The 21977-nt window shown below is 56.3% G+C and overlaps 1 protein-coding gene across 1 annotated transcript in view; it reads left to right on the plus strand.

The window, feature by feature from the left end:
* The first annotated feature begins 663 nt into the window (after window positions 1–663).
* The window catches only part of Col7a1 (collagen type VII alpha 1 chain), a 31310-nt gene continuing 9996 nt past the window's right edge, over window positions 664–21977 (plus strand). Inside the window, exons 1-84 of the mRNA XM_005074964.3 lie at window positions 664–751; window positions 1254–1434; window positions 1983–2142; window positions 2228–2321; window positions 2412–2573; window positions 2687–2850; window positions 2928–3057; window positions 3168–3284; window positions 3366–3512; window positions 3597–3713; window positions 3789–3938; window positions 4017–4145; window positions 4884–5027; window positions 5115–5240; window positions 5334–5477; window positions 5980–6099; window positions 6233–6376; window positions 6681–6806; window positions 6899–7045; window positions 7232–7354; window positions 7689–7835; window positions 7927–8061; window positions 8150–8296; window positions 8373–8509; window positions 8794–8920; window positions 9005–9151; window positions 9238–9410; window positions 9505–9540; window positions 9624–9650; window positions 9741–9785; window positions 9856–9918; window positions 10428–10499; window positions 10596–10631; window positions 10750–10785; window positions 10939–11010; window positions 11115–11192; window positions 11563–11589; window positions 11671–11724; window positions 12177–12239; window positions 12314–12373; window positions 12467–12502; window positions 12692–12736; window positions 12807–12842; window positions 13130–13174; window positions 13261–13296; window positions 13435–13467; window positions 13820–13852; window positions 14000–14053; window positions 14134–14193; window positions 14289–14324; window positions 14426–14506; window positions 14686–14721; window positions 14880–14924; window positions 15125–15196; window positions 15388–15432; window positions 15662–15688; window positions 15852–15881; window positions 16003–16074; window positions 16159–16194; window positions 16269–16304; window positions 16387–16467; window positions 16668–16703; window positions 17060–17122; window positions 17208–17252; window positions 18338–18373; window positions 18444–18479; window positions 18584–18679; window positions 18793–18828; window positions 18910–18945; window positions 19049–19096; window positions 19404–19439; window positions 19537–19659; window positions 19743–19943; window positions 20035–20070; window positions 20160–20213; window positions 20385–20453; window positions 20526–20570; window positions 20687–20749; window positions 20928–20972; window positions 21271–21306; window positions 21421–21456; window positions 21607–21651; window positions 21761–21793; window positions 21868–21930. Of these exons, the coding sequence (XP_005075021.1) occupies window positions 664–751; window positions 1254–1434; window positions 1983–2142; window positions 2228–2321; window positions 2412–2573; window positions 2687–2850; window positions 2928–3057; window positions 3168–3284; window positions 3366–3512; window positions 3597–3713; window positions 3789–3938; window positions 4017–4145; window positions 4884–5027; window positions 5115–5240; window positions 5334–5477; window positions 5980–6099; window positions 6233–6376; window positions 6681–6806; window positions 6899–7045; window positions 7232–7354; window positions 7689–7835; window positions 7927–8061; window positions 8150–8296; window positions 8373–8509; window positions 8794–8920; window positions 9005–9151; window positions 9238–9410; window positions 9505–9540; window positions 9624–9650; window positions 9741–9785; window positions 9856–9918; window positions 10428–10499; window positions 10596–10631; window positions 10750–10785; window positions 10939–11010; window positions 11115–11192; window positions 11563–11589; window positions 11671–11724; window positions 12177–12239; window positions 12314–12373; window positions 12467–12502; window positions 12692–12736; window positions 12807–12842; window positions 13130–13174; window positions 13261–13296; window positions 13435–13467; window positions 13820–13852; window positions 14000–14053; window positions 14134–14193; window positions 14289–14324; window positions 14426–14506; window positions 14686–14721; window positions 14880–14924; window positions 15125–15196; window positions 15388–15432; window positions 15662–15688; window positions 15852–15881; window positions 16003–16074; window positions 16159–16194; window positions 16269–16304; window positions 16387–16467; window positions 16668–16703; window positions 17060–17122; window positions 17208–17252; window positions 18338–18373; window positions 18444–18479; window positions 18584–18679; window positions 18793–18828; window positions 18910–18945; window positions 19049–19096; window positions 19404–19439; window positions 19537–19659; window positions 19743–19943; window positions 20035–20070; window positions 20160–20213; window positions 20385–20453; window positions 20526–20570; window positions 20687–20749; window positions 20928–20972; window positions 21271–21306; window positions 21421–21456; window positions 21607–21651; window positions 21761–21793; window positions 21868–21930 (6687 nt within the window). The remainder of the gene's footprint in view (window positions 752–1253; window positions 1435–1982; window positions 2143–2227; window positions 2322–2411; window positions 2574–2686; window positions 2851–2927; window positions 3058–3167; window positions 3285–3365; window positions 3513–3596; window positions 3714–3788; window positions 3939–4016; window positions 4146–4883; window positions 5028–5114; window positions 5241–5333; window positions 5478–5979; window positions 6100–6232; window positions 6377–6680; window positions 6807–6898; window positions 7046–7231; window positions 7355–7688; window positions 7836–7926; window positions 8062–8149; window positions 8297–8372; window positions 8510–8793; window positions 8921–9004; window positions 9152–9237; window positions 9411–9504; window positions 9541–9623; window positions 9651–9740; window positions 9786–9855; window positions 9919–10427; window positions 10500–10595; window positions 10632–10749; window positions 10786–10938; window positions 11011–11114; window positions 11193–11562; window positions 11590–11670; window positions 11725–12176; window positions 12240–12313; window positions 12374–12466; window positions 12503–12691; window positions 12737–12806; window positions 12843–13129; window positions 13175–13260; window positions 13297–13434; window positions 13468–13819; window positions 13853–13999; window positions 14054–14133; window positions 14194–14288; window positions 14325–14425; window positions 14507–14685; window positions 14722–14879; window positions 14925–15124; window positions 15197–15387; window positions 15433–15661; window positions 15689–15851; window positions 15882–16002; window positions 16075–16158; window positions 16195–16268; window positions 16305–16386; window positions 16468–16667; window positions 16704–17059; window positions 17123–17207; window positions 17253–18337; window positions 18374–18443; window positions 18480–18583; window positions 18680–18792; window positions 18829–18909; window positions 18946–19048; window positions 19097–19403; window positions 19440–19536; window positions 19660–19742; window positions 19944–20034; window positions 20071–20159; window positions 20214–20384; window positions 20454–20525; window positions 20571–20686; window positions 20750–20927; window positions 20973–21270; window positions 21307–21420; window positions 21457–21606; window positions 21652–21760; window positions 21794–21867; window positions 21931–21977) is intronic.

A 21977-nucleotide genomic window follows, 5' to 3' on the forward strand; every position in this document is an offset into this window, starting at 1 on the left:
GCCTCTCATTTGCTAGGGGCTGCTCTGCCTGTCGTAGAGGTTAGGGTGGGGCACAGGAGGTCCACCAGACAGAAGCAGGCTGATTCATATGATGTGCTTTTGTCAGGACCTATGGCCTGAGGCTTTGTCTGGGCACCCCCCCACGGGTTGGGGGTGAGTCAGCTCCAGCTGCAATATGCCCAAACATCAGGCTGCTACCCCTATGGTGTTCAGGGACCTGTCCACATTTCAGAGAGCAGCAATGACTTCATTGGTCACTCTGGCTAAAGAACAATCAAGAACTATAACCCTAAGTGAGGTTGGGGTGCTCTCACAGCGTCTGTCAAAAAACCTGGATGACTCCCAGAAGCCTTGGGAGAGGGCTTTGTAGTTGAGTGCGTCATCATATCTTAAGTCCTGGAGAAGTGGGGTGGGGGAAGCGACCTCTGGGGAGGGGAGTGAGGGCGGACCGCCTGGTCCCCGCCTGCTGCTCCGCCTCCTGGGATCGGGACTTTTCTCTTCTGGGCCGACGGGACTGGAACTGGCTGCGGCTGCGGAGGGAGCAGGCTGACGGGCAGGCAAGATTAGGACTTGGGGTGGGGGGCACTGGGTTTCCACCCGCCAAGGGCTCAGGAGACCAAGGACAGAGGTGGGGTTCCTGCCTGACGGTTTCTGTCGCCCAGGATGAGGCTGCGGCTCCTGGTCGCTGCGCTCTGCACTGCCGAGATCCTAGTGGGGGCGCCTGGAGTGTGGGCCCAGTCCAGAGAGAAAGGTGGGCACCTCCCGGGGCTCTGCCCCCCGTCACCCATGCATCCACTCAAACTTTATCCCTGACACCTTCCCACCGAGGATTCCTCCAGACTCTTCATGGATGCCTCTAACTCTTCCCAGACTCCCCGAATTCCACTCTGCCCCCCAAATTGCCTCCTATCCCGTTAGCACCCAAATTCTAGCTTCCTAGATGCATGCTGAATCCCCTGCCCTCTGCCACCCGGCAACAGTCCCTCCGAAACTGACTTCAGCCCCAGAGTTACACCCTTGCTAGCAATTTACACTCCTCCACTGTGCTTCAGCCCTCCGGAGAGGCTCAGGAGCTTCTGAGAAGCCCACTGCGGCTTCCGCCAAGGCTGGCAGGCACACGCCTACCTGGGCTTCGTTTGCATACGCAAATGAGGCCTGCTGTCCTCCCAGTCCGGAGTCCCGGGTGACCTCAGCGCCTAGAGGGGGGTGGCTGGATTCCCAGGAAAGGTCATGGTCTCTCCTCCCCGCTTCAGTGACCTGCACACGCCTCTACGCCGCTGACATTGTGTTCTTACTCGATGGCTCTTCATCCATTGGCCGCAGCAACTTCCGCGAAGTGCGAGGATTCCTGGAGGGGCTGGTGCTACCTTTCTCAGGGGCAGCCAGTGCGCAGGGCGTCCGATTTGCCACAGTGCAGTACAGTGATGACCCACAGTGAGTAGCCGGCGTGGGGCCAGGACCGTAGGTCCCAAGACCCCTTCCTCTGATATGAGAGAGATTAGAAACCGGCTTTGGGGAACCCAGAAAGACCCTAGCCAAGAACTCCTCTGGAGAGACGTAGGGAAACCTGGAAGATTATTCCTGTCCTAAAGCACTTCTAAGGCAGTGTCCTGCAGAGGTGAGGGTGAGGGGACAGACAGGATGACTGTTTTCTCTGGACAGAGATGGGGAATCCAGGTTAGAGTCTCCTTGCTCGGGCTCTCTGACCCCTTCAGCTCTCTGCTCACCAGAAAGACTTTTTTGTCTAACCAGATACTCTGTCCTCTCTGGGCAGGGAGCCTCAAGAGTTCAAGGACTGCTGAAGTTCAGCAGTTCTGCTATAATGAGAGGCACCCGAGGAGTCTGTTAATATGGAAGCTTCCATGGTAGATAGAGGGCTGGGATCTTCAAACCAAGTGCACTCTCGAGAGGTCTCATCCCAGGGGCCAGGGCTGGAGGAGGTCACGACCCCTCCCTTTCGCTGCCCCGTTTCTTTCCCTCAGGACAGAGTTTGGTCTGGATGCACTCGGCTCTGGAGGTGACACCATCCGCGCCATCCGTGAACTCAGCTATAAGGGCGGCAACACGCGCACGGGGGCTGCTCTTCACCATGTTTCTGACCGCGTCTTCTTGCCACACCTCACGCGGCCTGGCATCCCCAAGGTGTCCCCTAAACTTGCTATGCCTCCAAACATGACCCCAGGATGAATGCCCAAAGCGTCCCTGACTGGTCTTGACATCTGTCTAGGTCTGCATCTTGATCACAGACGGGAAGTCCCAAGACTTAGTGGACACAGCTGCCCAGAAACTGAAGGGGCAGGGAGTCAAGCTGTTTGCTGTGGGTGAGAACCAGGCTGAGGCGAGAGGTCGGTTGGGGTGGGGACCACGCAGAGTTTGTGTAAGTAACCGAGCCTGTTTGGGCATCTCCTCAGGAATCAAGAATGCTGACCCTGAGGAGCTGAAGCGGGTTGCTTCACAGCCAACCAGTGACTTCTTCTTCTTTGTCAACGACTTCAGCATCCTGAGGACTCTGTTGCCTCTCATTTCCCGGAGGGTGTGCACAACTGCTGGCGGCGTGCCTGTGGCCCTGCCTTGTAAGTTTCTGCCCATTCTGGGTACTCTGGTCCAGGGTTCCTATGCTAACCCCCGCCTGCGAGTGCTGACCCTTTTCCCTGATGACCTGATGCTGCTCCAACTCCATTCACAGCTGATGACACTCCATCTGGGCCTCGGGACCTCACGCTGTCCGAGCCAAGTAGTCAGTCCTTGCGAGTACAGTGGACAGCAGCTAGTGGCCCTGTGACTGGCTACAAGGTTCAGTACACTCCTCTGACAGGGCTGGGACAGCCACTGCCAAGTGAGCGACAGGAGGTAAGGTTTGTCAGCAGTGACTGGTGGCTGTTAGGGACTTGGTCAGACGATATGAGATGACCTCTGGCCCTGGGCAGGTGAACGTCCCAGCTGGTGAGACCAGCACGCGGCTACAGGGTCTCCGGCCACTAACGGAATACCAAGTGACTGTGGTAGCCCTCTACACCAACAGCATCGGGGAGGCCGTGAGTGGGACAGCTCGAACCAGTGAGCAGTTCTGTCAACCTCTGGCCCCATTGTCCTAACGACCCAGGCCCCCAAACCCCTTCCCCATCCTACTTTTGGCTTTGTTAATCCCTGGTGGGGCCTCCCCTCAGCTGCCGAGGAAGGGCTGGAGCTGAGCGTCCAGAACATCACATCCCACAGCCTCCTGGTGGTCTGGAGGAGAGTACCAGGTGCCACTGGCTACCGTGTAGCATGGCGGGACCTCAGTGGTAAGTGAGAGGCGTGGACTGACAAAATTATACAGTCCTGCATCTGTGAGGCCCGCTGAACCCTCTGTGGCCCCAATACAGGTGGGGTGTCACAGCAGCAGGACCTGAGCCCTGGACAGGGGTCAGTATTTTTATATCACTTGGAGCCTGGCACAGACTATGAGGTGTCTGTGAGCGCCCTCTATGGCCACAGTGTGGGGCCTGCCACTTCTCTGACTGCCCGTACTGGTGAGCCGTCTGGGTCCTTCCCTTGGGGTGGGCAGGCGGGGCCGGTGCAGAGGCCATTGATACCCACCCGTGTGCCCTGGGCAGACTCCTCGGTTGAGCAGACCCTGCACCCTGTCATCTTGAGCCCGACGTCCATCCTCCTCTCCTGGAACTTGGTGCCTGAGGCCCGTGGCTACCGGCTGGAGTGGCGTCGAGAGAGTGGTCGGTGCCAGTGGAGAGCCGGGCAGGCTGGGACTGGGGCTTGGCTTCAGCTAACCTGACCCTGCCATCTTGCAGGCTCGGAACCACCACAGAGAGTGGTGCTGCCCTCTGATGTGACGCGCCACCGGTTGGATGAGTTGCAGCCAGGCACTGAGTACCGCCTCACGCTCTATACGCTGTTGGAGGGCCGGGAGGTGGCCACCCCTGCAACCATAGTTCCTACGGGTAAGCGCCCTTCCTGCAGGTCGACATGACTAGGGAAGTCTAGCGACTCCAGTCAGCCTTACATCCTCCTCTCTCCAGGGCCAGAGCAGCCAGTGAGTGAAGTGATGAATTTACAGGCCATAGAACTGTCTGGGCAGCAGGTGCGAGTGTCTTGGAACCCCGTCCCCAGTGCCACTGAGTACCGTGTCACTGTGCGCAGCACCCAGGGTAAGGCAGAAGCAGCCAGAAGAGTCCCCTCATGCCAGACTGCAGCACCCTCGAACTCCTCCCACTGGTTCCTACAGCCTCCTGAGAGCTGTCAACCCAGAACTCCCCCGGGCCTGACTCTCCTCTCCTCTGCCCCAGCCCGTCTCCACAGTCTCAGCTGTCCACCCACATCCTGCCACGGCTCCCCCCCCCACAAGCTCTATGACCCTCTCTTCTGCTGTCCTTCTCAAGGGGGAGGAGAGGGCCACCCTGTGGTCATTGTGGCTCAGACTGCACAGAATCTGCCTCAGTCTCTTAATTCTTTGCCTCGAGTGCCTCTTCAGACCTCCATGTTCCCCCGAATCCCTCACTTCCCCTCTGCCTCCCCACTGAGTCCCCTGACACGTATCTCTCATGCAACACTCACCTCAATCATCCAGTGTCGTCGATATCTATCAGTGGCTTGTCACCTTGCCTCAAGTCACCGACTCTCAGCATCCTATATCCCACGTTTCTGGGCACTAACCCCCATCACCCAGGGTCCCCATTCACTGGTGACTCCAGTTGTCCGAAGTTGCTGCCATGACCGTCCCTTTAACCCACAGTTTTTTCTCATACGTTGTCATGTCTCCCTTCCCCTCGCCATCTGATTTTCCGTCTCCCTTGAGACTCCTTGTCTTGCATCCTTACGCATCACCGACGGCTGTTCTGTATCCCTGTGTGGTACTGACCCCGGCCTGCCCACCTGCCTTCTCTCAGGGGTTGAGCGGACCCTGTTGCTTCCTGGGAGTCAGACATCATTTAACTTAGATGACGTTCAAGCTGGGATTAGCTACACAGTGCGGGTATCTGCTCGAGTGGGCCCTCGTGAGGGTGGTGCCAGCGTCCTAACCATCCGCAGAGGTGAGCACGTTGGAAGACTTACAGGGGATGGTGACTGACTCGCTCCTGTCCCCATCTTGACCCTTGACCCCTGTTTTTAATCTCCAGATCTAGAAACCCAACTCACTGTTCCAGGACTGCGGGTTGTGGGATCAGATGCAACAAGAATCAGGGTGTCCTGGGGACCTGTTCCTGGAGCCACTGGATTTCGGATTAGCTGGAGGACAGGCAGTGGTCAGTGTGGAGTGTGGATTGCTGGGGGAGTGATCAGAGTATGGAGGACTAAGAGCACAGCAGAACCAGGTCATCATTTCTGTCTGATCCTAGCTCCAGAGTCCAGCCAGACACTGTCCGCAGACTCTACTGCCACAGACATCCTGGGGCTGCAGCCTGGAACCTCTTATCATGTGGCTGTGTCAGCGCTTCGAGGGAGAGAGGCGGGTCCCCCTGTGGTCATCGTGGCTCGAACTGGTCAGAGCCTGAGCTAGTCCTTTGCTCTTTGCCTCTGGTGTCCCTTCAGACTTGGATGGCCCTCGTTATGACTTGTATTGCCACCACTTCTACCCTGAGAGTGTCATTCCATCCCCATTCCGACTCTCAAGCCTTCCCCTTCATGGTCAACTTCCCTCACCACGACTCCCACTGTCTCTGTTCTTATTTCCACTATTCATCCCTCGGCGCCCATCACTTCCTCCTCTCCCTCCTCCTCTTCCTCTTTGTTCTCCTTTGTTAGACACAACTCTCCTCTTAGACTTAGTTCCTCGCCCGATGCCCCGCTGTCTCCCAATGCTTCCACAGACTCCTCTCTGTCAGACCTTGTCTTTCAGATGCCTGCTGCCTGCAATTGCTTCCTCCTCTGTGAGATCCCTGCCTCTTTAAACACTCCCAGCCTTCCCTTACCAGACAGCTCCCACTCCTCTCCCATCAGACCTTCTGCCTGCGTTTCCAGACTGCTCATTGTCTCTCTCTCCAGACCCACTGGGCCCAGTGAGGCGAGTCCACTTGACTCAGGCTGGCAGCTCATCTATCAGCGTTGCCTGGAGCCGGGTTCCTGGAGCCACGGGATACAGGGTTTCCTGGCGCTCAGGCCATGGTAGGAGGCAGGGGTTAAGGAGGGCTACGAGAGGCGGTTCTGGATAGCACAGAGGACAGAGATTCTTACGGGAGTCCAAGTGGGGCACTGGTAGTCTGGCGAGTCCTGGAGTTGCCTCTATCTCTGGTCCCAGGTCCAGAGAAATCTCAGTTGGTTTCTGGGGAAGCCACGGTGGCTGAAATTGATGGGCTGGAGCCAGACACAGAGTATACAGTGAGTGTGAGGACCCATGTGGCTGGTGTGGACGGAGCCCCTGCCTCTGTGGTTGTGAGGACTGGTAAGTGGGCCCTGGCCAGCTGTTCTCACGCCTCATTGGCTGACCCACCCAACTATGCATTTCTGACTGCTCTAACTGCCTGTCCCACTGCTGCTCAGTGACTCTCCTGTCCATGCTGAAGTGAGCGCCCACCATGGTGGTCCCTGGCCATGCCACACTTTCCACCTTGAGACACTGACCCCTCGCCCTTAGAGCCCCCTCTACTGAAGCAGTGGCACTAACCTCACTCACCATGCCTGCCTGCTACTCCTGCCCCTGCTAGATACCCAGTGACCCCTGACCTTTACCTTGCCTCTGTCGGCAGCCCCTGAGCCTGTGGGCAGTGTATCAAAACTGCAGATCCTCGATGCATCCAGTGACATTCTACGGGTCACTTGGGTAGGAGTCCCTGGAGCCACGGCCTATAGACTGGCATGGGGGCGGAGTGAAGGTATGGCTCCATGACCCTGTCCTTGTTCTTCCTGGCCACAGCTGCCCTCTCTGGTCAGCTCCCCTAACTCCTCTCTTCACTGGCCTGGCCAGGTGGCCCTATGCGACACCAGATACTCCCAGGAAACAAAGACTCTGCCGAGATCCAGGGTCTCGAAGGCGGAGTCAGCTACTCAGTGAGAGTGACAGCGCTTGTTGGGGACCGAGAGGGTGCACCAGTCTCCATTGTCATCACCACACGTAGGAGGGTTTGGGGGTGGGGCTTGTCAGGCTGGATGTGTGCGGGGGGGGGGGGGGGGGGATTGGAGCCAGATCAAGGGTTATAGTGAACCTGTGTGGGCAAAGCCTTGGGGAGGGGGATGTTGTTCTTGGGATTGGTGCAGCCTATGGAGCAAAGCCTCCCTGATTGTGGTGCTTTTCCTTAAGCGCCTGAGGCTCCAACAGCTCTGGAGAGCCTTCAAGTAGTGCAGCGCGGAGAGCGCTTCTTGAGGCTGCGCTGGGAACCGGTACCCGGAGCACTGGGCTTCCGTCTGCATTGGCAACCTGAGGGTGAGCGGTGTCCTAGTAGGACCAATAGTTTGGGACCAATAAAGGGAGAGGGCCAATGGGCATCAAAGTTGGTGGAAGGAGCTAGGAGCCAGGTCTGCAGATTCAAAAACAGCAGGGGACTTACTCAACAAGGTGGGAGGGATTAGTCAGTCTTGAGGTGATGCATCTGTTAGGGTCAATGAAGAGGACAGAGGACGGGCAAGGCCCATCGGGAGGCTGGACCTGATTAGCAGTGGTCAAAGTGGTTGATGGGAGTCAGGAAGGGGATGTGTCTATCACTGTTCGTCACCATCCTCCTGCACATTCCTGGTCCTTACTTTCACACTTGTCCTAGGTGGCCAGGAACAATCCCTGACCTTGAGACCCGAGTCTAACAGCTACAGCCTGGATGGACTGGAGCCAGCAACACTGTACCGCATAAGGCTGAGTGTCCTGGGGCAGACTGGAGAGGGGCCCCCTAGGACGGTGTCTGCACACACAGGTGAGCCTTCCCAGGGCTCTCACTGACCTCTGACCTCTCTCTCTTGCTCTCTGCACCCAGCCTCTGATCTTTGGTCTTTGATTCCTCTCAGAGCCCTCTCATGTCCTGAGCACTGACCTGCGTGTGGTGGACACCTCTATTAACTCAGTGACTTTGGCCTGGACCCCAGTGCCTGAGGCATCCAGCTACATCTTGTCCTGGCGGCCACTTGGAGGAACTGGCCAGGGTGAGGGGAAGGCCAGAGTTTGGGAGGGAGGGGGTGTAATTGGGGCTCCAGAGAGAAAGCTCCTGTTTAACCAAGTTTGCCTCTGCAGAAGTGCCTGAGGCGCCACAGACACTGCCAGGGACCTCAAGCTCCCATAGGGTGACAGGCCTAGACCCTGGTGTTTCCTATGTCTTCTCTCTGATACCTATCCAAAGGGGTGTCCGAGGTCCTGAGGTCTCTGTCACACAGAAGCCAGGTATGAAGGCATAGTGGGAGGAGCCTGAGGGACCATGGCATGGCTAATGTGCTGGTAACTCAGTTCTTCTGCACAGTGTGTCCTCATGGCCCTGTGGATGTGGTGTTCCTGTTGCATACCACTCGAGACAATGCTCACAACGCAGAGGCTGTAAGGAGGGTCCTGGAGAGGCTGGTGTCTGCACTCGGGCCTCTTGGTCCGCAGGCTGCTCAGGTTTGGCACTAAAGACAGCCAGACTCACCTGTCCCTGTCCCTCCCCTCTACAGCCTCCTCATCTGCCAACAACTTTCCATCCCTCTGGGGGTTCAGGCTCTCCCCAGATTTCCCCCAGGTTCCAGATTACTTCACCTGCCGGGTGACCCCCATCCTCCATCATTATGGACCACCTAATTAGCAGTTCTGGGTTGATCATACCTCCCATGTCTTTTTCTCCAGACTCTGAGTACCCATATCCTGCTCCTTCATTCCCTCCATGTTCTGTGTCTGTCCCCACCTAGGTTGGCCTGCTCTCCTACAGTCACCGGCCCTCCCCATTGTTCCCACTGAATAGTTCTCACGATCTTGGCATCATCTTGCAAAAGATCCGGGACATCCCCTATGTGGACCCAAGTGGAAACAACCTAGGTAGGGGCTGCAAATGGTGTGGACTCCTGGGGCTTCCCCATCAGGAGCTCAGTGTCTCAGGGCTCTGACACGTCCTTCTTCCAGGCACGGCTGTGATCACAGCTCACAGCCACCTCTTGTCACCCAATGCTCCTGGTCGCCGCCAGCAAGTGCCAGGAGTGATGGTCCTGTTAGTGGATGAGCCGCTGAGAGGGGACATATCCAGCCCCATTCGTGAGGTCCAGGCTTCTGGTGAGCTATCTGGCTGATGGGGTGGGGCCTTGGGAAGAGGGGTGGCCCAGTGAGCCTGTCATGTAGGTAGCTGGATCTCTTCTCAGGGCTCAAGGTGATGATGTTGGGCTTGGTGGGAGCTGACCCAGAGCAGCTGCGTCGCTTGGCACCAGGCGTGGACCCCGTCCAGAACTTCTTTGCCACGGATAATGGCCCAAGTTTGGATCGAGCAGTCAGTGATCTGGCAGTAGCCCTGTGCCAGGCAGCTGTGGCCACACAGGTTTGGACAAGGCCTCTGGGGACTGGTAGTGGATAGGGGATCTGGGGTTCTTGTAGGAAAGCTTCCTGGTCTCAAAGAGCCTCTTTGTCCACAGCCACAACTGGAGCCCTGTGTTGTGCATTGTCCAAAGGTAAGTGGCCAGGGCTGAATGAACGGCCAAAGACCACATCTAAGGCTGTCATTGTTACCCTCTCCTGACATGTCTTTTCCTAGGGTCAGAAGGGGGAGCCTGGAGTGACGGTAAGTCACCCTGTGGAGGTAGACAACAGACTGGGAGTCGGTGGGGCAGAGTTGGTTGACAGCACAGGGCTCACTGATCACCCCTTCTAGGGACTGCAAGGACAGGCTGGACCTCCTGGTCCCCCCGGTCTCCCGGTGAGTGCCTCTCCACACCTGCCCCTACCCTGACTGGTTTCCAGCCTCCTGACCTGCTCTCCTCACTCAGGGCAGGACCGGTGCTCCTGGCCCACAAGGCCCCCCTGGAAGTACCCAGGCGAAAGGCGAGAGGGTGAGTGTGGAGGTCATCGACTGTCCCCAGGGTGTCCCTGCTAGTGTTCTCAGGGCATAGGGGAAGAGGAAGAAGTGCAATTAGGGCCACAGGATGAACTGGGCATGCGCACGTGTAATCCTAGCACCCAAGAAGCAGAGGCAAGAGGGGCCACACTTTAAGGCTAAGCTAGACTGTGCAGCAAGACCCTGTCTCGAACAAACAAGTATCCACAGAATGTTCTTAGAAGCCTGAGTGAAGATTATAAGCCACACCAGATTAGGCAGACATTCTGTAATGGGAAGAGTAAGGGGTTTGTGAGCCCCTGACAGGCTGGGCCTCTGCTTCCTTACTGCCTGGGATTAGGCTCCATTCACTATGGTAGTGCCACTTTTCCGGCCCACTACCCACCTCTGGTAACACTTGGGAGCCTGGGGCCGGAGCCATGGTTATAAAATGGACTCCTTATGTAAAGCAGGACACTGGGGCAGGGTCTCTCCCTGCTCTGTCTGACCTCTTTGCCTTTCTAGGGCTTTCCTGGCCCAGAAGGGCCTCCCGGCAGCCCTGGTCTCACTGGCGTTCCTGGGTCTCCTGGCATTAAGGTGAGTCAGTCAGTCTTGCCTTTGCTGGCCACAGGGGATGATTCCTTGAATGGGCGCTATGGTTTTCACTGCTTTATCTTTGACCTCCATTTACAGGGCTCCCCAGGGTGGACTGGCCCTCGTGGGGAACCGGTAAGTACTTTTCTAGTGCCTTCCAGGGTTCTTTCTCTAGTGTGAAGGAGGCTGGGGTACATGAAGGCCACCCTGAGGCTCATCTGAATTTATACCCTCTGCTCTGCTTTGTCCTCAGGGAGAGCGTGGGCCTCGGGGCCCAAAGGGGGAGCCGGTAGGTAAAAGGGGAAGGGACAGGGGTCTGGATACTCCATGGAGGAGCAGGGGTGTCCCAGACCAGGCCCGACCAAGGCCTGAAGCAGGCTAACGGACACCTCTGGGGCTTCCTCCACCCCCCACCCTGAGAACCGCTCCCTGCTCCACACAGGGAGAGCCTGGGAAAGTCATTGGAGGTGAAGGGACAGGCCTTCCTGGAAAGAAAGGGGATCCTGGACCTTCGGTAAGTCCCAAGATACGTGACTGCCAGAGCTACGGGACAGGAGAAGACCAGATGGGAGGTGACAGTGAGGTCTACAGCACCTTATGTATTGTCTTCTCGATCAGGGCCCCCCTGGACCTCGTGGCCCTTTGGGGAATCCAGGACCCCGTGGCCCCCCAGGACTTCCTGGAACATCAGTGAAGGTGACAGCAAGATCTCCAAGTAGTCTTATGAATGCCATGTGATTCAGACACTTGGTGACCCCACTGGAGCCCATAAAACCCTTACCACTCCTTAGATCCCCATTATTCTTTTTTGCGGGGGGGGGGAACGGGGCAGGTTTTGAGACAGGGTCTCTCTATGTAGCTTTGACTGGCCTGGAACTCACTATCTGGACCAGGCTGGCCTTGAATGTACAAAGATCCTCCTGCCTCCCAAGAACTGGGATTAAAGGCACGCACTACCACACCCAGTCCTGTTATTTTTATAATCAAATTTGACCCAATAACTCTCCTTGTGCCTTGGAGAGGAAGGGTATGGTTCTTAGTCATGGGGTCATGATCTGTCTTCCAGGGTGACAAAGGTGATCGCGGGGAACAGGTAAGTGAAGGGCCAGGTATCATGGGGATGACTTGGAGTCTGAGTCTCATGGCCATCCCCTGACATACGGTCCTTCCCCAGGGTCCTCCAGGACCAGGTGTTGGTGGCACTGGGCAAGGCGAGCCTGGACTTCCGGTGAGGATACCTTGGGGCTCTGCTGGGGCAGTGGTTGAGTGCTGGGTGTAGAGAGAAGCCTTTTCCTTGCCAGCCGCTTGGTTTTTTCCCACCAGTCGCCTGGGCTCTGCCGCATTGTAGACCCCAAATAACACACAAGATGCTGTATTAATTATGAAGCTGTTGGCCTTGCTTGTTTCTTACTGGCTAGCTCTGACTTAAGTATTTACCCCATATTTGTTAATCTAAGTATTTCTCTTACCGGAAAAAAGGGTCTGGGCTTCTTATCCCTGTGGCGGTTACATCTTGACTCCCTGTGTTTGTTTCTCCTACCCAGAATCCTCCTGGACTCCTAGTCCCACCTATCTTGCTTACCTATTGGCCAACAGTGCTTTATTGACATATACACAGGACTTCCCCCATCAGCTGGGTCTCATAGTTTTGAGCTCATGTGCTTGTTTATTTCCTTCCAGGGTCTTCCTGGAAGCCCTGGACCCCAAGGCGCAGCGGGCCGTACTGGCGATAAGGGGGAGAAGGTAGGAACCTGACCTCTTGGTGACCCACAGGCAGGGCCTCCCCTGGGCCTTCCTGTCATTTGTTTCTCCTTCAGGGTGACTGTGAGGATGGAGCCCCAGGCCTTCCAGGACAACCTGGGGCCCCAGGTGAACCGGTGAGTTAGCTTCGGGTTCTGCCTTCAACAGTTAACTCCCATTTCATCATATGTGCTAACCCAAATCTCTGCACTCCCCCATATCCTTTCCAGGGTCTACGGGGAGTTCCTGGAATTACTGGGCCCAAAGTAAGTACCAACTGTGGCAGGGGGCATGATCAGATGCAATGTTATTGTCTGGGACTCTCCCCCAGGGTTCCAGAGGCTGGAGGGTTAGGGGATATGGGCCTGGAGAGTACAAAGACCATGGTTTTAGTAGTTGGAGAACAACACATTTTATCTGGTATTTTCTGAAAGCCCTCTCTTCTCTCTCTTCAGGGTGACCGGGGACAGACAGGGACCCCGGGTGAGCCTGGAGAAAAGGTATGTGCAACCTGGGGGGCTTGGCAGGGCCTGGGGCCATTGCCAGCTCTGACCTCTTCTGTTCTGTCAGGGTGAACGTGGACCACCCGGCCCAGTGGGACCCCAGGTGAGTCCTCTGAGCTCAGTGAGCGCTGGCTGACTTGCAGACCCTCTGTTCCCTCCTAGTTCTGATTTCTTGCTCTTGAGTCCTTCTACCCATCAGCCCCTGACCTCAGGGATGCAGCTCTAGCCCTCAGCCTCAGGGCCCCAGCTTTGAATGTCTGACTTGAATAAACTTTCCCTGGCGTTCACTGCACTGATCACTGTCCTCTTGCTGAGTTCCACTCCTGCCCATCCCATTCCGTTCCCGTGACCCCACCCACCTGGAGCAGTGTCTCTGTTCCTCTTCCCCAGGGGCTCCCCGGGGTTGCTGGCCAGCCTGGAGTGGAGGGTCCTGAGGTGAGTTTGTGACTATGGAAGGGATCAGGAATGGGACTCTCCTGTGTCCCTCTCCCTGTTTGGGCTCACAGTCTCTCTCTGTACAGGGGCCACCAGGACCCGCTGGCCGCAGAGGAGAAAAGGTAGGTTATGGGCTGTATGTCACCCTTTCTGCTGGATGTCACACTTGCTGGCAGCAGGGATGTGGCAGATGGGACACTAGGACTTTGGGTTCCTAGGTGGCCTTTTGACCTGTCTCTGTCCCTGTCCCCTCTCTGTAGGGAGAGCCTGGTCGCCCTGGAGATCCTGCAGTGGTGAGTAGGGACAGAGGAGTCCTGAGGCCCACAGCCCTGGAGCAGTGACATGGGAACTACTGCTCAGCGCTGTGACTCCAGCACCCCCGCCCTGGGTAGGCTCAACTTTGTGATCCTCCTCATGCAGTAATCTGCCTTCAGACCTCTAACTGCCCCTGTGACCGCTCTGCAGTCATGGACACAGTGTCTGTCCATTTTGTGTAGCCTTTACCTTGTTCTCATTAGTGAGCCTGTGACCTACAAGCAGAGACTGAGCTCTGTGACATCTAGCTCCATATGTCTCTGTCCCCATGGAGATTGATCCCATGAGCCCTAGCCAAGGCTGAACTGTGTCTGTCCTGATTGTTTTCAGGGTCCTGGTGGTGCCGGAGCCAAAGGAGAAAAGGTATGTCTGGAAGTTGTTAAAGGGCAAGGCCAAGGTCACAGGGTCTATCTTGGGTTCTATGTAGCGATCCCAAGGCTTGCAGCCTGATTGCTGGGTTCTGGGAATACCTGAAGCTTGGAACTAACACTCATACTCTGTCACCTTTAGGGAGACGCTGGGCTTCCTGGGCTTCGAGGAGCTGCTGGAATCAAGGGGGCACAAGTGAGTGAGGAGGGTTAGGGTTTGGGGGTAGGCACAGCCACAGGTTATGCGCTCCTGAATTCTGACCATTCCAACCACAGGGCCCACCTGGGTTGGCGCTTCCTGGAGACCCTGGCCCCAAAGGAGACCCTGGAGACCGGGTGAATAAATGTGGGGATGGGGGTATGTGACAGAGGGTGGGGGAAAGGTACCTCGAACTCTGGCTAAGTCCTGTCCCCCTTTCCTGTTCTCTCAGGGTCCCACTGGCCTCACTGGCAGACCAGGACCCACAGTAAGTGTCTATGACCTTGGATGACCCCAGGGTTTCTGGAGTCCCCTCCTCTCAAAGGCTGCTGAGTTCTTCATTGCCTCTCTTTCTTGTCTCCCTGACAGGGTGACTCGGGCCCTCCTGGAGAGAAAGGAGATCCAGGGCGACCTGGGCCCCCAGGACCTGTTGGCCCCCGAGGAAGAGATGTGAGAGGCTGGAGTTGGGGTGATCGCTGGGAATGGGGAGTGAGGGTGCTTGCACGTGTCACATCACTGGGACTGGGGAGTGAGGGTGCTTGCACGTGTCACATCACTGGGAATGGGGAGTGAGGGTGCCTGCATGTGTCACTGGGGTCTTGGCAGCAAGACTGACTTGTGTCTCACAGGGCGAAGTTGGAGAGAAAGGCGTCGAGGGAAACCCGGTGAGACTCCTCCCCACTGTGGCTTTTGACCCTTTACCCTTGAACCATGACCCCATCCTCTGGCTCCTGTCCAGTCAGTGGCCAGGCCATCTCTGTCCATGCTTAGTCAGTTAGATCCTAACCCACCAGCACAGAGTGACTTTTATCTCCCTCACCAGGGCGACCCAGGTTTGCCTGGGAAAGCAGGCGAGCGTGGCCTTCGGGTGAGTGTTGACAGAAATGAGAGGCTGAGGTGGTAGGAGGCTCTGGGAGGGATGAGATGTGAGAGAAGAGTCTACAGGGAGGCGGGATGATGGGAAACTCTATCATGGGCTTCGGCATGATGGGGAACACAGGCGGTGCAGCTCCCGGGAAAACCTGCCATCGACAGACGCGGCCATCTCAAACTAACTGTTCTTCTCAGGGTGCACCCGGGGTCCGGGGGCCTGTGGGTGAGAAAGGTCATCAGGGAGACCCTGGAGAAGATGGACGGAATGTGAGTCACGGCCTCTGGCCCCTTACCCTTGACCTCAGACTCAACTCCTCCATCCAATTCCCACCCCAACCTTCACAGTCTCTTTTATGAGAACTCCCCAAAGGCCAACAGGACTCCATGAGCCCTCGTGGTACTTCTGAGTCTCCCCCCCAATTGCTGCCTGCCCTGTGTGACTTCCTGGCCTTCTACAGGGCAGCCCTGGACCATCTGGACCCAAGGGTGACCGTGGGGAGCCGGTGAGTAGTACCAGTCCTGGGCTGCCACGTGACCATTGCCCATGCAAGGGGACAGGAAGTTAACATCAGGAAGCAGTGGTGGCCACTTCCAGGTCTGGCTGCCCTCTAGGAGTTGGTATTGGGGTACTTTAGGAAATCGGGAGGGGCAGAGTTGAACCTGGGGCAACTATGAGCGTTGATGTCTGGTAACCTCAGGGCTTCTATTGATGCTTGTAATGTCTTTCCCCAGGGCCCACCGGGTCCCCCTGGACGGCTGGTAGGTGTTGAGTTGGGTCTTGTCGTCTGTCACCTTCCTTCCCGGCCCCTCTCACCATCTGCCCCCTCAACACCTCCATTGACCTTCACTGCCTCACTGCCCCCACCCCCTTTCCCGCCTCAGATTTCCTCTTGAAGTGTTCTAATTGATCATTCCCCTATAGGTGGATGCAGGAACTGGATCCAGAGACAAGGTACTGGGCTTTGTGGGTAAAGGGAAGCTGCCAGTCTGGGAATGACCTGGTGACAGGACCTGGCGCAAGTGTGCTTAGTGGCTGAGGAGCTGTTCCCTCAGCAAGCCCGTCTCTGTCACAGGGAGAGCCTGGACAGGAAGGTCCTCGAGGACCCAAGGGTGACCCTGGCCCCCCTGGAGCCTCTGGAGAAAGGGTAAGTGTGATGGGCCTTGCGGGGGGGGGGGGGTTGTCCTGGAAAATCTCACTCTGATTTGACTCTTTTCCCTGTTGTCCTCAGGGCACTGATGGGCTCCGGGGACCCCCCGGCCCACAGGTGAGTACGTGCTTTGTCCCCTAACCTGCACCACCGACTTGCCATCGCCTTTCATCTGACCTTGTTGCCTCCAGGGAGACCCAGGTGTTCGAGGCCCTGCAGGAGACAAGGTAAGAGGCTGTCATCAGCTCTGGGAGATATAGCGGGCTCTCAGACCCATCTCTGTCTTCAAGGCCACTCTGCTTCCTCCAGGGTGATCGGGGGCCCCCAGGGCTGGATGGCCGGAATGGGGTGGATGGGAAACCAGGTGCACCTGGCCCTGCAGGGCCACATGTGAGTACCGCTGTCCCATTCCTGTGCCCCCCCCCCGCATTGGCTTCGTGTTGGCCTGGAGCTCTGGCACCAGCTGTGGTTTTCTCTCAGAATCCCCTGTGTGGGCCACACCCCTGTTACGAGGCTTTGGGTTCAAAGGACTATTGCTCTGCCAGTGGGGGATCCCTCATCCATGTGTCTAACTTTGAATTTCTTCTTAGGGTGCTTCAGGCAAAGCTGGGGACCCTGGGAGAGATGTAAGTTGGGGGAGATGCCAGGATGGAGGGTGGCTTGGAGGCCCAGCAGAAGCTCCATCCACGTCTCGCACCAGTTGGTCCTATGGGTCTTTGTTAGGAGGTCTCAGTCCCTGCGCAGAAGGTCACTAGAGTCCCCTTGTGGGGCTCTGCCTTACATATCTTAATAGGACCTGAAGGTTCTGGGGTTCTTCATTAGGGATCAAGCTGGAGTCCCCTTAACTTATGGCATCTGGGCCTCAGAGGATTTCCACAAGACCTCTGAATCTCTACACTGGGGGCCCTCATAGGTCTTGGGGTGCCATGTCCCAGGTGATTTCTCAGAGACCCTCTCAATCCTAGTGGTGGATTTCTTCTAGGGGCTTCCAGGCCTTCGAGGAGAACATGGCCCTGCTGGTCCCCCTGGTGCTCCTGGAGTACCGGTGAGTCCAGGCTTCATACTATCCTTGTAGCCTCTTCCTACTGTCACCTGAGACCTGACATCTGACCAACACTCTGTTCCCACAGGGAAAGACAGGCGAGGATGGCAAACCTGGCCTAAATGGGAAAAACGTGAGTGTGTCTAAGACAATGTTGCCAAACCTACCAAGAAAGGCCAGCGTGTTCACACAGCCCAGAAAAACAGACAATACGGGGCTGGAGAGATGGCTCAGAGGTTAAGAGCACTGATTGCACTTCCAGGGGTCCTGAGTTCAATTCCCAGCAACCACATGGTGGCTCACAACCATCTGCAACTCAATCTGGTGCCCTCTTCTGGCATGTAGGCAGAACACTATATATGTAATAAATAAATCTTAAAAAAGAAAAAAACAGATAATACATGAAACATATGTACTGTCATATGTAGACATGCGCCAACACCACACACAGCCCCAGTGTGACAATGCATCTGAAGTGTGCTCTAGAACACACCTGGGCAGCCTTGCAGACACAGTGAGGTGGATGTGTGTATCAGCTCAGATGCTCCAGTGCATGACAAGATAAGGTACAGCCACTTGTCCAGTCAAAGAGCAAGACAGGATGAGAGCAACAGACATGTAGGCATCAAGCCACATCAGTGACATGTAGAGACATGTTAACACTTAACACTCCACTTAGACAAAGCGCAGTGAGACAAAGTCCCATAGCTCTGCCATGACACATCTTAGGACACATTGGCAATGTGTTTATAGCAACAGTCACCAACCTACGTATAACCATATATATTGAAATACATGTAAGATTTGCAGACACATGACAAAACATGTAGTTTCTAAGGAACTGGGGACCTAAGTGTACATATATAAACTCATGCTCAGACATAGGCCATGATATGCAGACAGACAGAGAAATAATCACCTTCTAGGATATACAAAGCCCTGTGTACACCTCTCGTGTGGATATGTGCACTTGAAAGTCATGGATACTTACTATGTCTGCATGAACGTGGAGTTACATGTAGAGAGCTAAAGGAGGGGGACATGAACATGTATACATGAATGTAGGCACGTATAGGCATACCCATGGACATGGAGCAGTTTACTGGGACGGACACACAGAGCCATGAAGTTGCAGGCACAGATTGCTACCATCATCTGAAATCTATACAGACAGTCACAAAGCCAGACCACTTAGGCTCACGAGTCTTCTGCCCACAGGGAGAACCTGGAGAACCTGGAGAAGATGGAAGGAAGGTGAGCCCCTCCCTTGGAGGAAATTGTGGCCTCAGATTGAACCATGTCTAAAAAGCCCTGTTTTCCTTAGGGGGAAAAGGGAGATTCTGGTGCCCCTGGAAGACAAGTGAGTGCTGAGTTTTTATGCTCTGTGATCCCTGATCATGACACTGTAAGAGCTATGGCTCCACTCTTTCCTGGGACCCTTGATGCTGACTGTGCGCTCCACAGGGTCCTGATGGTCCCAAAGGTGAACGTGGAACTCCTGGTAATCCTGGACTCCAGGGTCCTCCGGGTCTCCCAGGACAGGTCGGGCCTCCTGGCCAGGTGAGTGTCTAGGGTAATTCTAGGCCTTGGGATCAATGACCCATTATGTCTCCTGGGCTACCCTCCTTGGATGCCTTCATCCTGTGACTCCTTTATGTTCCATCGTGTTCCAGGGTTTCCCTGGTGTCCCAGGAAGTGTGGGTCCCAAGGTGAGTGTGTGTATCTGTGTTGGGTGAAGAGGGTGTGGAGGGTTAGGAGACATGTCTCCCCTTGGCCATTCTTTGTTCCAGGGTGACCGTGGAGAGACTGGACCCAAAGGGGAACAGGTGAGCTCCAACCTGTTTTTTTTCTGCCTGTGTACCTGTGCTCTACCCCAGACATACACACATCCCCCAGACTGGGTTCCAGTTGCCAATTTCTTGTCTCCAGGGCCTTCCTGGAGAACGTGGCCTACGAGGAGAACCTGGGAGTTTGCCGGTGAGCCGCCCCTGGCCCTTGACCGTCGTCTATGTTCCTAGGGCGGCCACTTCTCTCACTTTCCCTTGCCACGGGACTCTGTGGGTTCTGCCCTCCGTGCTCAGTACCTCGTCCACTGGGTTCCCGGAGCTTCCATTCAGGGAGGCATAGGTGGTGGAGAAATGCCAAAGATAGGCTTCCAGCGGCCTCACAGCTGATGTCCGCAGAGGGCAAGAGGGTGTAGGAGCTTGCAGGTGACAATGTAGGGTAGGGTGCGGGGCCTTCTCTTGTGTGTGTGGGTAGCTCTTGACCATCTTTGCGTCCCCAGAGTGCAGAGAGACTACTGGAGACGGCTGGCATCAAGGTAGGTTGTTTAGGAAGTGAGGTGGGGCCAATGGGGTCCTGTGGATGAGCTGTGGCAGCTAGAGGCCCTGCTCCTCTGTGCCCTCACTGTTCCTCAGGTGTCGGCCCTGCGGGACATTGTGGAGAGCTGGGGTGAGAGCTCTGGCAGCTTCCTCTCTGTGCCTGAGCGTAGACCTGGCCCCAAGGGGGACCCCGGCGAGCGAGGCCCTCCGGGCAAAGAGGTAAGGGACTGGTGGCTGCTCAGTGGGCGTGCTTTACCGAGGGCGTGATCTTACAGCCCCGAGCCTTCATCCTTCTCCCATAGGGTTCCATTGGCTTTCCTGGAGAACGTGGGCTGAAGGGAGATCGTGGAGACCCTGGCCCTCAGGGGCCTCCTGGTCTGGCCCTTGGGGAGAGGGGCCCACCTGGACCACCTGGCCTTGCTGGAGAACCTGGAAAGCCTGGCATTCCTGGCCTCCCAGGCCGGGCTGGTGGTGCCGGGGAGGCAGGACGGCCAGGAGAGAGGGTGAGCCTGGGACCGATCAGGAGGGCCAGGGCAATGGTTAGAGAAACTGCCTCCCCACTGATGTTGGCCTCACCCTGCTCTTCATCTCCAGGGAGAGCGTGGCGAGAAAGGAGACCGTGGAGAGCAGGTGTGTGCAGGAGGAGGCACCTGAAGCAGACCTTTCTGGAACCCGCGCTGGCTGCCTGGCACAAGCTCCCGTTTCCTTTTCTTCTGCAGGGCAGAGATGGCCTTCCTGGCCTCCCTGGACCTCCTGGTCCTCCTGGCCCCAAGGTGATCACCCAGCCTTGTGACTGACTGGGCATGATGTTACCCTGAGACTGGGCCCCAGAAACCCCGTAGAGTATCTTCAACCCCATAGCTTTATTCGATCCTGGGACCTGTGCTGATCTCTTCACACCTACATTACAGACTCATCTCCCCTACATTGTTCTGTACTTACAGGTGACCATCGATGAGCAAGGTCCTGGACCCTCTAGAGAACAAGGACCCCCTGGGCTCAAGGGTGCTAAGGTCAGTGTGGGGTCAACTTGTGCCCATGCCTACCATAACACTAGGGTCTGACCTGGCATCTCATCTATACAGGGGGAGCCAGGTAGTGATGGTGACCGTGGACCCAAAGGAGATAAGGTGAGGTTTCCTACCCCACTATGCCCTCTCTGTGTGGGGCATGCCATAAGCAGTATACACATATATGTACACACATGACAGAGGGTGGGGCTCAAGGGATGACGCTTTGTTTTCAGGGTGGACCAGGCATCAAAGGAGACCAGGGAGAGCCTGGGAAGAGGGGTCATGATGGCAGCCCGGTGAGTTATTGTCCCACAGTGTGCAAGACTGTGGCTGTTACGTGTGTTGTCTCATATGCAGGGCTCGAGTCGGCACTGTTTGGGAGCTAAGTCCTGTCCTTGGCCGTCAGGGGCAAGGTGGGCAGTGAGGAAGCTGGGTATAAGAGCGAGGTGGTCCTAGACCTGTTCTTTTTTACAGGGTCTGCCAGGAGAGCGTGGTGTGGCTGGACCTGAAGGGAAGCCGGTGAGTGACCACAGGATCAGCTGGCCTAGGGTTTGAGATCCTCATTGTGTGTCTATTATTCGAGAGGAATAAGGCTATGCCATGTACAAATTGTGGACTCCGGTGCATGATGTCCGACGGGTTTACTGTGTGTGTGTGTCCGTTTGTCTGTCTGTAAGGGGCAGTTTACGGGTGCACGTGGTCATCTGTGCCTGAGAAGTAGGGAGAGTAGAGTGCTCACTGGGCAAAGTCCCTCTGAAGGTGGGGACAGGCCCAAGTGAGGCCTGGACCAAGGTTCATCAGCCCCTTCCTTCTGCAGGGTCTTCAGGGCCCGAGGGGGACCCCTGGCCCAGCGGTGAGTACAACAGAACCCCCACTTCTCCTCCTATCCTGTGCCACAACCCAGTGAAAACCATTGCCTAGTTTCCCTGGGTGGTGCTGGCTCCTTTCATCAGACTATTCCCAACAGGGTAGCCATGGAGACCCTGGACCACCCGGTGCCCCGGTGAGTGATGGAGAAACATTGCCTGGTGAGGGTAGGAGAGGGAGGGATGGCCATCGGCCACTGTTGATGAGCCAGGCTATATTCATGAGAGTCCTGGAGCCCAGGCAGACAACACTGACCTCTGACCCCTGCCTTTGCCCTTTTCTCTAGGGTCTTGCTGGCCCTGCAGGACCCCAGGGTCCTTCAGGCCTAAAGGTGAGTATAGGCATGGAAGGGCAGTGGGGTGCACATATGAAGGAGGGGAATTCCAGACATGTCTTTTTCCATGATGGATCTGAGCACGTGGTTTCTGGGTCTTTTCCAGGGGGAACCTGGAGAGACAGGACCCCCAGGACGGGTGAGTAGTGTAACTCTTGGGGTAGTGTGCCTAGAGCACGTGCGGTTGGCGCTATTCTGAGCATCCTCTCCTAGGGTCTGCCTGGGCCTACTGGAGCTGTGGGACTCCCCGGCCCTCCTGGTCCTTCAGGCCTTGTGGTGAGTGGACTGCTGTAGGGATACCATATTCTACCTCCTCGGGTACC

The sequence above is a fragment of the Mesocricetus auratus genome, unplaced genomic scaffold (assembly GCF_017639785.1).
Source record: "Mesocricetus auratus isolate SY011 unplaced genomic scaffold, BCM_Maur_2.0 Super-Scaffold_100691, whole genome shotgun sequence".
NCBI lineage: Eukaryota > Metazoa > Chordata > Mammalia > Rodentia > Cricetidae > Mesocricetus > Mesocricetus auratus.